This window comes from Seriola lalandi, unplaced genomic scaffold, assembly GCF_002814215.2.
Source record: "Seriola lalandi dorsalis isolate HSWRI2012SDOR001 ecotype SW California unplaced genomic scaffold, Sedor1 jcf7180002054654, whole genome shotgun sequence".
In the NCBI taxonomy this organism is placed as follows: Eukaryota; Metazoa; Chordata; class Actinopteri; order Carangiformes; family Carangidae; genus Seriola; species Seriola lalandi.
In genome coordinates, this window is record NW_019525207.1 from 933,057 (window position 1) to 946,888 (window position 13,832).

The following is a 13,832-nucleotide window of genomic DNA, read 5'->3' on the forward strand; positions in this document are numbered from 1 at the left end:
TAGTTCACTCCTTTTTATGTAATCCTGCTGAAAAACAAACACAACCTAATAAACTAAAGCTAAAGTAACAGCAGCCATGGCTGAAAAGATAATCTCCTTGGCATAAGTAATGACAAAACATTTTAATCTATTTTATCTATTGGTCATGAGGCAGTTGTGAACCCATAGTTGCTCATTTTCACCAAAAGATGTCCTGTAATGATCTAGTACATTTAACACCTTCAAAACTCTAAGTAATTCTTTAACAGTGCTTTTTTTTTTTTTTTTTTTTTTACATGAATGTAATCCGTTATAAATGTTGAATGCAATTAATCACATCAAATACTTCAATTAACCCTGGTTGTCCTGGAAATGTGGAATTCTTCCTTATTTGACGAGTCTTTGATGAGCAGGTAAATGGATGCACGTGAAAGGGCGATGCGTATAGCTGAAGTGAGACACAAAGCAATGTACTGTTGTCTTATCCTGTTGTAATAACCGTCTTCACCTGTTGTGAAAGGCAGGCGATTCCTCTGTGACTCATTGTTCTTTAACCAATATTCTCGGCTGACTTCATCCTGCCGTTCGGACCCAGTGGTTAATGTTATACGAGCATGGCGAGGCAGGTGTTTACAGAGAGATTTGTTGATCAATCACACACAAGAGCACACATACACACACGTTGTTTGACACTGGGAGCGTAACCAATATATAATTCATGTGCTGACAACTTATTACCGTCTGCACAACAGGACTTAGATGAGTCTATAATTTCATGTCGCAGAAATCTCCAATGGAAACATGCCTGATGATTGATAATAAGTCCACTGACCGGCTTTGCAGTCAAACATGGTGTGGAATAACTACACAATCATATGCACGCATGTGCGCACACACTTTCATTTATTTGATTTATTTGTCTCATTTTTCGGCTCATGTTGAAACACACTTTACAAGTCGATGAGAGGATCATTTGTGCAGTGAAAGCCGCCACCAGATGTCAGTTAGGTACAACATTTTTTAAACTTTTACATCACAAATTTGGCAAATGCAGGTTCTGCTCCTGCTCATTAGACTCATTGCATAGCTGCAAAAGAATGAATCTCATACTGACACATATATACTGACAATTTCTTTTTTGGCTGACAGAATTCACTTTAATTGGATCTACAGAGACATATGAGACACAACAATTTGGCTTTTTATATAAAACCTTTTGCTTTCAATCATGACATTGTTTGCTTCGGACCCCTCCTGACAACTGCAACATTTTAAATAAAAGGACAGGTACAATCATGTTCTGCAAAATAGAGTCTTTTCTCAAGATAATTAGTCATTTTCATTTTTGAGTCACCTGGACTTCAAGCAAAAACACACAAACAACACATCCCTCCACCCTTCCCCTCTTTGTCTCTATAATATTCACTTTTATTATTTACATTATACAATGCACTCTCCTACACTTCCAACTGAAGTGTAGTCCGTCTTTTATTAGGAATCTCTTTGTGAAAATCCTTGTCGGCTCCTTTGTGACTGAAATCTATTGACAGCTGAATCCAGTCTGTTTCTTAAATGAAAATGGATTTTTAAACATTTGTCATTTCCATAGTAAGTTATAGTAATAAAAGCGGTTGTGTGAGGCACATTTTTCTCTCTGTGTCATGACATACGAGCCACGATTTAATCAGTAGAGGGAGAAAATAAAATAAATTTGTTCTTCCATTGGTAATGTGGTGATCTTCTCAACAAAAAATATTCACACATTGTGTTATGAAATGCAACACCTTTACTTTAAAAAGCTTTCTGCCATATAAAAAGACTTCTCTCATCTGTACATGTAATTTTCTGAGTCTGTCTCCATTCTTTCCAAACAACACTGTAGCCTATAACTGGGTAAATGTGCAGCTGTATGGACAATGACTGGAGCAACAGGATGATGGTACGGTGGCCCTGAGAGCTCAACACACTGCAACTTATTAAAAACACATGCAAAGAAACAAATGTGCTGCAAATTCAGAAAACGTCTTCATTAATTTGAAAACACACGCGCTGCGCACTTGATTCAATTCTTTTAACTTCAAAAGTCACTGTTGGGCATTGAACTAGTCCCTGCCAGGTCCATCACTTTTTAGTGTCCCCCCCTGGAAACACTTCGTTGGGTTGTGTGTATTAGCAGCGCATGTGTTGTCAAATTGATGAAGATGTTTTCTGAATTTGCAGTGCGTATGTGTCTTGGCATGTGTTTTTAATAAGTTGCAGTGTGTTGAGCTCTCAAGGCCACCGTACCATCATCCTGTTGCTCCAGTCATTGCCCATGCAGCTGCACATTGAGGAGTATTATTATAGGTACTATAATAATACTATAATAATAGTAAAAGTCAAATTTGCCAAACTTATTTCCACTCATTTCACTGCCTGTGTGTCATGTATGAATTTTGTCTGTATGAAAGCAAATCAAGATTTTAAATGAAGCCTCATCACAGGTTAAATTTAGGTGCTCTGGACATTGTGTGTATTTCTAATTACATACAATATATACACTTAGACATTGTTTCACCCATTTATCTCCATTGCTCATATGCATTCAGACAGAAAACAAAAGAAGAAAGTAATGTGCATCAAAGAATGGATTTAATGCTTTACCCAAATCATATAAAACCCGCAAAGGTATATTATTATTTTTCTTTGTTTGGCTTTGGTCGTTTAAAACCAGAATAACTTAAACATCATAGCACAGTCTTGAAGATGAAAGCATCCATCCTCTGTGAGACTGCCTGAGCATGACAAACACCGTGTGGCAGGAGTCATACAATAACCACGTCCATGCACGCTGTAGTCCACATTCAGGTTCATAAAACCATAAACAACAAAAAAAACACTGACACTGAGAGGTTTTTGTAGGAGAGTACAACAGACACACAACACAAGCATGATTCACAACGGCCACAGTCAGCAGCGCAGAGGTGGGCGGGGTGTGATGGCAAAGGGTCGAAATGACTTCATACACACATTCACACTGACACGCCACTAGAGTTTAATCATTCCTGATGTCTGAAGTCAATAGGTGCTTTTTTTTGCTCAAGGTCCCAAAACCAATAAATATTCATTTGCAGCTGAGCAGGTTAAAACATCACCACCTGCAATGTCATGCAGGTATGAACATCCTGCTCTGTGTGGCTCACTTCCTCATTCTCCTCATTCATACTCAGGCCGTCCATAAACACTGCTCTGAAACAACAATAAGCACAATCAGTGAGAGTTTTCACGATGAGGTGAGAGCTCAGAGCAGGTTTGCCCTCAGACATTAGTCTCCTCTCCCTTCAGAGGGTATACGCGGCACTGCGCCCTCTCTTCCAGACACACGTCCTCTGTGGTGGTGCTGGCATGGCTGGCGGGGCCTCGGTGTGGCAGAAAAGAGAACTGGAGGGTGTGTCTACTCTTGGCAGGCCTGCCCTTCCCCATCCCGTTGCTGTAGGAGACGACCAGTCGGCGGTTCTCCTCCGGTGCGGCGGAGCAGGACGGGCCTCCGTCAGCTTTGCTGAGGCGGGGCGAGTCACCGCTGGGGTCGCTGGCGTTGTTGTCGTGGAGGTCGGGCAGATTGCCGGTGGCGATGCTGCCGCTCTTGATGTGCGGCGTGTGGCTGTGGCGGTACTCCTCGTCAATGTCCTTTCCCAGCTTCCACCTCTTCCACTTTTTCAGCATCTCTGACTGCACCTGAGGCACGATGGGATAGCAGAGAGACAGAGCAGATAGCGGAGGGACACATGAAGCATTGTGATGAAGATTAAATAAGACACTGAGCACTTCATTAGATGGACGTCTCCTGCCAAAGACTACATTTAAAAGTTTAGAGATAAGCAGATGGACGATGTTGTGTCCGTCCCACTTTGTAGACAAAAGAATCAATTGGGTCTTGAACAAAGATGGAGCTTTTAGAGATATAAAAAGAGATAAAGGTTGGCAACATGAACACTGATTATGAAAAATGTCTAATTTATCTTCTCTACAAAGGGGAGGGAAGGAACTGCAGCTATGGAAGAGATTGAATTAAGGTGCTTCCTGACATGAAAGCACATCTATCTCACCTCTTTGTTGACGAAGCAGTAGAGGATGGCAACCAGCAGGCCCTGAAATGGAGGGAGGAGCTTTAACATAACAGTCACATCAGATACTGAACAAAGAAACTAATGAAACTAATGTTACTTTTAACTGTGTTTTAAAGGACAAAGCTCTGACCATTTCATCTTTTTAATATTATCAACAAATACCCAGATATCACTTAAATATAAATTCCACTGTTCTCCAAAAATATAACATACCATAAAGGTACCAGTGGAGTTTTGGATCAGTAGTAATGTTACTCAGTAATGTTTTTTATGAGTGCGCCTCTGTTTTGTATGATATCATTAACAAGGATGCAGGTGAAGTGATACACATTCCTGCAAATGGCTTCACACTATTCTACTCATCTACAGGGGGCTGTAAACTCAAACTTTTCCAGATATCAGCTTTGCAGATGAGTTATGGTGAGTAACACCGCATGTAAACAGAAAACACCACAGGGGACCTTTACATACAAAATACAAATACTATTCATTCATTATTCACCCATTTGTACTGTGGTTTATTCCAGATCCATGTTATTACTCTTTCTCAATTGAAAAGTGGTGAAACATTTTACAAGGGAAAAGTATGAAATGGATAAAAGACATTTTGACATTGTAAATCTTTTTTGAGGTGGAATATTAATTATAGACAAAAGAAATGCTCAGTGTTCTAAATGCCACAACTGCAAACTGTGATGAAACATATGACAGAAAATAACACCCAGTTTATTTATAATCAAACGTTTCTGAGAGGAAAAATGCATTTCGAAGAGAGAGAGAAAACACAGTGAAACACACTACAACAAAATGTGAAGAAGAGAGTTAAGTTTCCGGTAAAGTTGTTCTGACCTGAAAGGAATTAAACAGGAGGTCACAGAAGAGGCGAATGAGGCGCAGCATGGAGCCTTTGGGGACCGACTCGTCGATGACAAAGGTGAAGAGGATGGCGTGAATCCCCAGCAGAGGGATGAGAGTCAGAGTGGACTTTGCCAGTCTGCACCAGAGAAGGAAACGGGACAAAGGGAATAGTTGCAAGGACTACAGAATATTACAAGAAACTAGAAAGGTCAGCTGCTACTCATTTCACGTACCACCCTCATCCTACTGACCTTCATCCGGTAAGATTAAAGGTCCCATATTTGACACTTTTCCTACATTTTAATTTGAGGTGTTGATATCTATAAGAAGATATATCTGTGGTTTAAAGTACCTAAAACCAGGGCCTCTTCTCTTCTGATTGGCTGACTGTTTTCTGAGTGATCAAATAAAAATATAGCAGATTTCAGGTCAACACTGTGAGAAACCAGATCCTGCAAGATTGAACGGTGGGTTACAGAGGACCTGATGGTTTGATACTTTCTTATTAATATAGAACCCAGACCTGCTTCATAATCAAAAAAGACATGGAACAGGGTCATTAAACTTTACAGAGTAAGAATTTACATTATATTATAATAAAAAAAAAAAGTTAAGCTATACAAACATATAGCAGGAGAAAAATACTTAAATACTTCATTACACTATTCAGTATAATAACTATTTCTGAAATGAAATGCAAGGAGGTAAAACATTAATTTGTAAGCTTTTAAAGAAGCTAAAATAATGATAGATCACATGACTACTAAAGGGGTTGATTATAGTAATGACCTATCACCTGATTCTGCAGACTCATCTCTACAGAACACTACAGGACCTTTCGTACACCACCTTTCTGGCAAATATCCCCAGTTCTCTCACCTGAACTTGTAGTCGGTGTATCTCATCTGATGAGCTCTGAGTTTAGACATCAGGATTTTGATAATTCGGATGAATATGAAGAAGTTAATCTGAAAGAAGAAGAGAAGGGGAGTTAAATGGAGGCCAACAAATATGCAAAATATGTTCTGTAGATTTTTAGATGACTTAATGTGTGAGACAGAGATACAGAATGCCCATAACTGGACTGTCATTTTTTAAACTCCTGAGTCTTTCTGTGGCCTGCGGGCTTTGACCTGGGCAGACACACACACACACACACACACACACACACACACACACACACACACACATCTAGTGATCTAATGCAGAACCCTCTCTGATGACAGAGAACATTAATTATTACAGCACTCAAGTTATTAGCGCTCCAAGTTTGGTAATGTGTGTATGTTGTCTTGACAGATGTGTGTGTGTGTGTGTGTGTGTGTGTTCGAGTGTACACAAACATAGTTTATTTAGGTGTGAATGTGCGTGTGAACAATAGTTGAACCGCAGGGTTGTGTTTGGGATTGTTGTTGGATGACATATGACATAATGTCTGTTACACAACCGTACAGCAACTATTTCAACCATTACAATAAAGAGACTTTTTCCACAGAGCACATACAGCACCGCAGGACTTACACAGTTCGGGAAATGAGCAGGTTCATTAATACATTTTTGAGTGTGTGTGTGTACACGTACGCTTTTGCATGAGGTCACACAGGTTGTGACTGTTAGTTAATGTGCACTTGTGCTCATAAGTGTGTCCATCCATAATGTTGTTTGTCTCTATGGGAACAGGAGGCAGGAAACACACAAGAGGAATTCCATAATTTATTTCTGTGTCTGTGTGTGTGTGTGTGTGTGTGTGTGTGTGTGCGTGTGTGTTGTGGTACATCTATGTGCAAGAATACTAAAAACACTATGCAAATGATAGTCCAGCTACAAGTCAGTCTTCCAATTTAGGGTGGGAATTTTAAGAATATTATGAAGTAATTGATTTTGATTTCTTGAGATCATAATTAGAATCTCACTGTAATGAGGCTGTTACAACTTTTACCGCTGCTTTTGTTTTTTAAGATAAAAAAAAAGGATAAATATGAGGGGTTGCGAGATGGTTCACAACATACAACCAATAGAAAAATGAGATTGTTAATTTCGTTTTCCTGCGGATAATTTTATCTCATAGGGCCTCTAAAGGTTACTGAAAGAAAACAAGAAAAAATTACTTCAAATGTGCAAAAGAGAAAACCTTGGGCATGGTTACTCACTAAAGAAAAATTCAGTTTCATAAAAAAAGTCGGAAATCAATTTCTTCATTTAGATCTGGATATATTGTAAAATTTGAAAACATCTCTCTCTCTCTCTCACCTCAGAGGTCAGCACTGTTCTTTGACTGACTGACTCTTTGCCATCGGTCAACAGTGCAAATGTATGTGTCTGCGCTCACTCAAAGTGTAGCTGGTGATATGGATGACAGGGGGACAAACACTGATCCTCAACCCGGGCAGGCAGCAACTAAAAAGAATGTTGTGTTTATCGTTTGAACACATTTTGGCTTCGGTGAAAATGACTCAGAACAAAAAGCCAACTAAAACCAATTTGTTTAATCACTTGGAACACAATCACAGCGCTTAATACAAAGAGTGCATGGCATTCAAAAAAAGAGAAATTAAAAAATAGCATATAAAATAGGTAATTTTTCATTGCATTGTCATTATCAAGGTAAAAGTTTGAAATAGTGATATTTATTTGAAGTGATATTGCCCAGCTCTAACTGAGGCAGAATAAAATTATGAGTAATTTAATATGATATTATTGCACAGAGGCTGTAGTAAAAGTCATTTGACACTGCCTCCTCCCCATGAGACTTGTTGAAGAGTGAATTGACTTTTACCACATAACATCATCGTTAGAAGCTACACTTGAGAGCACAGAGTGGCATTCAGTCAACAGTTTTAGCGAGGAGAGATGTTCAAGAATGAATGTCAGGAATTTGTGAAATTTGTGAAACATTCAGAACAGCAGGTGAATGATGTTTTTCCTCCAACTTCTCTTCCAAGAACTGCCTGATCTATATTCTCTCAAACACAAGCATCTGTCACATTAAGGCGTCTCTATTCAGAAAACTACTTCGCCAAGACACAGTTGGTGAATGTCAGCTGCTGTGTGTGCGTGTGTGTGTGTGTTTGTCTAGGTATTACTCATGTTGTGGGGACCTAATCTATACAGGGTCATTATGGGGACTTGTCTTCTTTATGGAGACAAAAGGCAAGTTTCCATAATGTAAATCATTATTTCAATTTAAGGTGAAGACATGGTTTAAGGTTAGAGTAAGTTGGGGCTAGACAGGAAATTAATGTGAGTAAAAATAATGTCCTCCTTGGTGTGTGTGTGTGTGTGTGTGTGTGTGTGTGTGTGTGTGTGTGTGTGTGTGTGTGTGTGTGTGTGTGTGTGTGTAGCTCAGCAAACTATGGACTTGAACTTATTTCATCATGTTCAATTGTAAAATGTCAGACAGGCAATATAAGGACAAGAGACAGATGATCTTACCAGATAAGCAAACAGTATAGGACAACGAATGATCCACCAGTATCCCATGTTAATATTCCTCTCCCAGCACCTACACATGCACACACACACACACACACACACACACACACACAAACACACACACATTTTACATTATAACTTATTGCTGTTATCATTACGATACTGAGCTTCTCGCTGTATCCAAACAGTTGCCACATATTCACACAGTAGAACATGAACAGAGTTAAAGAAATCAAAGGGAAAGGCCATTGAAAACTACAGCCGTCTCTCTCTTCACAGACAGAAGATGTTACATGTACACTGCCTTTCATTTGATGTGATGATATTATGAAATCGATTAAACTTACTCCTCGTTCTCATACAGATACTTCACAGTGATCCACGGCAACACGAATATGAGCGGCGCACCTGAGAATGGCAGAGGTAAAATGAGAAAGAGAACAGATTTTTGATGAGTTAAAAAACAGAGGAGAACTTCGTAACACATACAGTTGTTGAGTTTCCAGATTAGTCATGACATCATAGATTATCACTGTGCCCGGGCTATATCTTCTATATATACGTATATATAACAAATTAGAGTTTGTGCTATATTTATTCTTTAACCCAGTTATCATGATGCAATGATTTTATCATCATTACAATCATTACCCATGCATTAAACATTGTTTTCTTACAATCATGAGTTTAAAATCTCATTATTTTAAGACAAATATTTATATATTCTCATCTTATCCAATGAAGACTTGAAAGGTCTTTTAAAAATATAATATAAGGCCATTTCTGCCTGTATTCAAATTTGATTAAAGTAACATCTCATCTGATCATAAGCCTGCCCTCTCTGTCGGAGAGTGTCTGCCCTGTCAGGCTACAATGACTCACTGACATCAGCCGGACAATCCAGTTAATATTGTGGCGAGACCATGATTTCTTATCAGTGAGGATTTTCATAATCATGGGAAAACCAATGTTTGAAACCTCAAGATAATTATACAGTTAAGTTGTTATCTCAGAATAGCAGGCTGAAAAGTTATTATGTGCATCATAAAGTCACTATACATTTTAAGATGATAAGAAAATTAAGAGGTGACCTCAGCAGGTGTGAAATGATAAACCGCAGCTGCACTGGCCTTATGAATGTTTTCGTAAAAATAAGTTATTAAAACAGTAACATAATGACTGATTCACTCTCACTGTCTGAAGATTATGAGTGTCCAGCAATTTTAAACATCAAAGTCGGTTTACAGGTGTCGTGGAGTACAAAAGGGAGAAAGTCTGAGTAAAGTCTCCAGAGGGAGCTGCACAAAGTTTAATAGACTACAAGTTAGAAGATGGAAAATATCTGACGGTGTGGAGTAAGAAAGAACTATTGACTTTCTAACTACTGAATTGACATGTTGAATGCTGTTTAGACATGTGCGGGTTTAAAATGTTTATAATAATGAAAAAAAGATTATCATTAACTCTATAAAATTGGTGAAGCCAGATTCAATTTTGGATTCCCTCAGATGAACAATCATGCATTACTGAAGAAGACTCTGAGATACAACTGAAAGCTCCGAAAATCACCAACGTGGTGCTTTGAGCTGAGATTATTTTGTAACATATGTATTTGTGTCTTGTACAGTGAATTTTAATACTAACAATGACCCCTAAAAGCTACTTCCCTGGAAATAAGGGAAAATGTTCTCTGACATCGTGTCCAACCATTTGCATCGCGTCTCTAACCATTGTTTATTTTGCACTTAGATTCAGAGGTGCCACAACAGACATTTCAGATAATTATAATGACCTATCACTCAATATGTGCGTATGCTAAACAATGACCACTGATCTATCTTTCTCTTCTACCGTCTACTCACCTTCTGTTGTCATTTCAGAGCCCGTCGTGCCACACCTGCCCCCTAGATGTCCTCAGAGAAGTGAATTACCTGACTCATCTTGATAACATTCACCTGTCTACACAGCTGCTCTGTATTTGCTCTATATTTGGTCTATTTACATACCTGTTAACCATTCCTGTTCCTGTCTGACTTCCTGCTGCTGATGACTGTTCCTGTTAATGACTGTCTGACAGAAGCTGGTCACTAGTCTACACTTGATCTACCTAAATGATGTAACCACAGCACCCACAGTCAGCTTGTGGCCTTCAGTCATTGAGGTAGAGCGTTGGTTCTTACCCCAGCCGATGGCCAGGTAAATGTAGAAGTACTTCTTCTCGCTGAACACTGTGATGACTAGCAGGCTGTGCAGGTAGATGCCCTCCACCAGCAGCCAATAATTGTTGGCCATCACGCTGTACTGCATCATCACCATGGCACCACGACACCACGTCACAGCCTGACGCACAGACAGGACACAAACATGAAGACAAGGTGACATCTTCTCTGCTAGTAGCAACTGTCACTTTCAGTCAGAGCTCCTTAATCATCAGGGCTGACAAATATTCTGCTCCAGCTTAGTTAAAATAACACTGAATCACACTGAAGCTCAATACAATGTATATAAAACAAATACAAATCATTGCTTTCAATAGCAGTCCATAGTACAAGGATTGCTGTCCTCCACATGAACTGTTCAATTCTCTCATCCACATACATTTTCCCCTTTGCCCACTATCCTTCACAACATGTAACGTTACAACATAACTGTAAATACATTTCCAATGTCTCTTGCACCTCACCACAAAAACTACCAATCACATTTACAGTACATTTTTAATTACTCATTGCATAAACTTAATGTGTATTGATGCAGACACAATGTCACTTTGTTCCATTTTATATGAGATATATGTTTATTCTAATGCAAATGTTTTGCAGCGTTGCAAGAAAGGTGCAAGTGGAACTGGAAGAAGATGCCTGAATAAACTTTTAATGACACAGTATTTGACTGTCATCTCTAGCAAATTACACTTGGTTAAAACACCCAAGACAACATTTCACTTACTTCCTCAATAAATAGTATTGGAAAAATACCTCCTTCTTGTTATCAAAGATTTGATGTGTCTAGACACACCCAATCAATACTTAATCAGTAGCTTATTAAGTTATAAAACCTTTGTGATGGTTGAAGGCTTTTAAAACCTATGTTGAATTGCTGCATTGTCCAAAACGGAGTTGTATAAGTCATATGCTACTAAATAAATATAAACATTAATATATGAGTGGTATGTATAAGTATCTGTGTATATCTGGTGCAACCCTCTGTCTTTTGATTGTCACCTGCATGCACTATTCTGCCTTTGCAATTTATGTTCAATAGCAAAGGTGTGAAATTCCATGCAGTGGATGGGCTCTACAAGTTTGCGTCTCATCTCATAAGTAGTCGCTATGACATTTTTATGAAAATTCGGTTTAGATTCTGTTAAATTTCTGTCATCCAAAGAGGATCCACGTGAAGAACACAACTCATAGCAGATGTGGTGTGTTTGCTCTGACCGGCATGTTGACCCAGGCTTGTGTCTGCGTGTCGCTGCTGCTCCTGGGGTCCAGTGTGAGGGTCAGCAGGGCGTCTTTTACCAGGATGGACACAGCTCTCAGGATGAAGGAGGCAAACAGGTTCATGTGGATGTTGTTCCTCATGCAGTGGAGCTTCCTGGTGCGGAGGGGGTCACAGTGTGTGATGACTTTTCACTTTGATATGTTGCATTCACTACTCTGAATGCAAACCGAAATAATTATTCCAATCCTTCTTTGAATCCCCTTCTGTCCCTCAGTTCGTGCTGTCCACTTTGGTCTTTCTACGTTTCCTTCCTTCCTTCCTTCCTTCCTTCCTTCCATCCTCTCTAGTTTTTCCTGACTTTTTTTCCTTCCTTAGTTCCTTTTCCACCTTTCATTCATTGTTTTATTTGTCCTTCTTTTGTTCTGGCAGGTCTTATTTCCTTCCATTCTCCCTCCTTTATTTGTCCCCAAGTTAGTTTCTCTCTTTCTTAACCCCCTCTTTCCTGACTTCCTTCTATCTTTTTCCCATTGTTTTCCCCATTCCTTCCCTCTCCCTCTTCCTTCCATTCTTCCTTACTTTAACTTTCCTGTTCTCTGTTATTATTTCCTTCTGTCATTTGCTTCGTTCCCTTTCTGTCCTTCTTTCATTTCTTCTTTCCTCGGTTACCTCTTTATATTTTCTCATTGTTCAATACCCCCTTTATTGATTCCTTCTGTTCCTTTTTTCTTTCTTTTTTCCTTTCATTCATCTACCTGTTTCTTCCTCCCCTCACCTTCCCTTCGTTACTCTTCGCACTTGTTCTACCTGAAGGTGATGAGGATTCCCAGTGCCAGTAGCAGAGCTCCCAGGGAGAGCGAGTAGCCCACTGTGTACATGATCCGTAACTGACTGAGGATGCGTCCATACTGCTGCTGCAGAGCCAACAGAGAGACTGTCGGTTACTTCCGTGCATTGCTTTCACCCACGCACACACACACACGCACACACACACACACACACACACACACACACACACACACACACACACACACACAGTGTAAAAACGATCATAAAGAGCATTTGAACAGATGGGAGGACTTTCACACACTGAATCATTTCAGATTGTGTCAAGTTTAAGTGTCCATTCAGTCATAGTCACAGTATTGCTGAACCATCTGCCACTGCAAACAGATTCTCACATAGTCACAGTTACTTGCAGTTTCACACACAGACATGCTCACACACACAAACACGCTGTGCTGTATACACACACCTCACCAGGGTCGTCCTCACATTCGCTGGTGTTCTTTTGTGCCCACTGACCATCTTCTTTGCAGACTCTGTAGACCAGACCCTGCTGAACTGTGCACACATGAGAATGAGATACACATGAGACATGAGAATTCATTTTTGAATTGCATGTGTACCCTTTCCCATCCCAGTAACATTGTTTTAAAAATAAATATGTTACTGGATCTGGATATTTTATTGCATCTGTGTGCTGCCTCATATGCAGATTTACATATATTTAATTCCCATATGTGAAATATATGCACACATGAAGTAAAAACATATAAGTACAGTGCTGTATATATTGAAAGTATTAGATATTGGAACAGTTTCACATATTGACATATAGGTCTCTATGCCTGTATGCTTGTATTGCAGACATATGTTAAATAAACATATCTATCCCAAAGCCTGCCAGTATATGTTGATATTATATATGTTAATGTAAAAGATAGACGTATATATTAAATATCATATAAATTAATTAGACATTGATAAGAAAAACATATTTAAACAGAGAATTTGTATATTGTTTTTACATGTTTTTATTAATGTTATACCATATAAAACAATTTAATAAATGTAATCTTATAATGGGTATTTCATATATATTATAAACTTATATCTTCACATAATATATCATATATGTCACCTTATTAGTGACTTAATATAGGAATGTATATGTCATGTATTACATTTCTGTATGGGGCAGATAAAACTGACCCATTTAAAATTCTAAAAATA

At 38.9% G+C, this 13,832-nt stretch overlaps 1 protein-coding gene across 3 annotated transcripts in view; it reads right to left on the reverse strand.

Moving 5' to 3' along the window:
* Window positions 1-865: 865 nt before the first annotated feature.
* Window positions 866-13,832, reverse strand: part of gcgrb (glucagon receptor b) — a 47,477-nt gene continuing 34,510 nt past the window's right edge. The window contains exons 5-15 of one of the 3 annotated variants that reach the window (XM_087177779.1): window positions 13,072-13,160; window positions 12,624-12,730; window positions 11,816-11,972; window positions 10,556-10,715; window positions 8,723-8,783; window positions 8,376-8,445; window positions 5,823-5,911; window positions 5,296-5,337; window positions 4,935-5,079; window positions 4,065-4,106; window positions 866-3,693 (exon numbers count right to left, since the gene is read on the reverse strand). In XM_087177779.1, coding sequence (XP_087033905.1) covers window positions 3,277-3,693; window positions 4,065-4,106; window positions 4,935-5,079; window positions 5,296-5,337; window positions 5,823-5,911; window positions 8,376-8,445; window positions 8,723-8,783; window positions 10,556-10,715; window positions 11,816-11,972; window positions 12,624-12,730; window positions 13,072-13,160 — 1,379 coding nt within the window. In that variant the 3' untranslated portion in view covers window positions 866-3,276. The remainder of the gene's footprint in view (window positions 3,694-4,064; window positions 4,107-4,934; window positions 5,080-5,295; window positions 5,338-5,822; window positions 5,912-8,375; window positions 8,446-8,722; window positions 8,784-10,555; window positions 10,716-11,815; window positions 11,973-12,623; window positions 12,731-13,071; window positions 13,161-13,832) is intronic. The other 2 variants (XM_087177780.1, XM_023420569.2) reach the window with 2 other exon arrangements.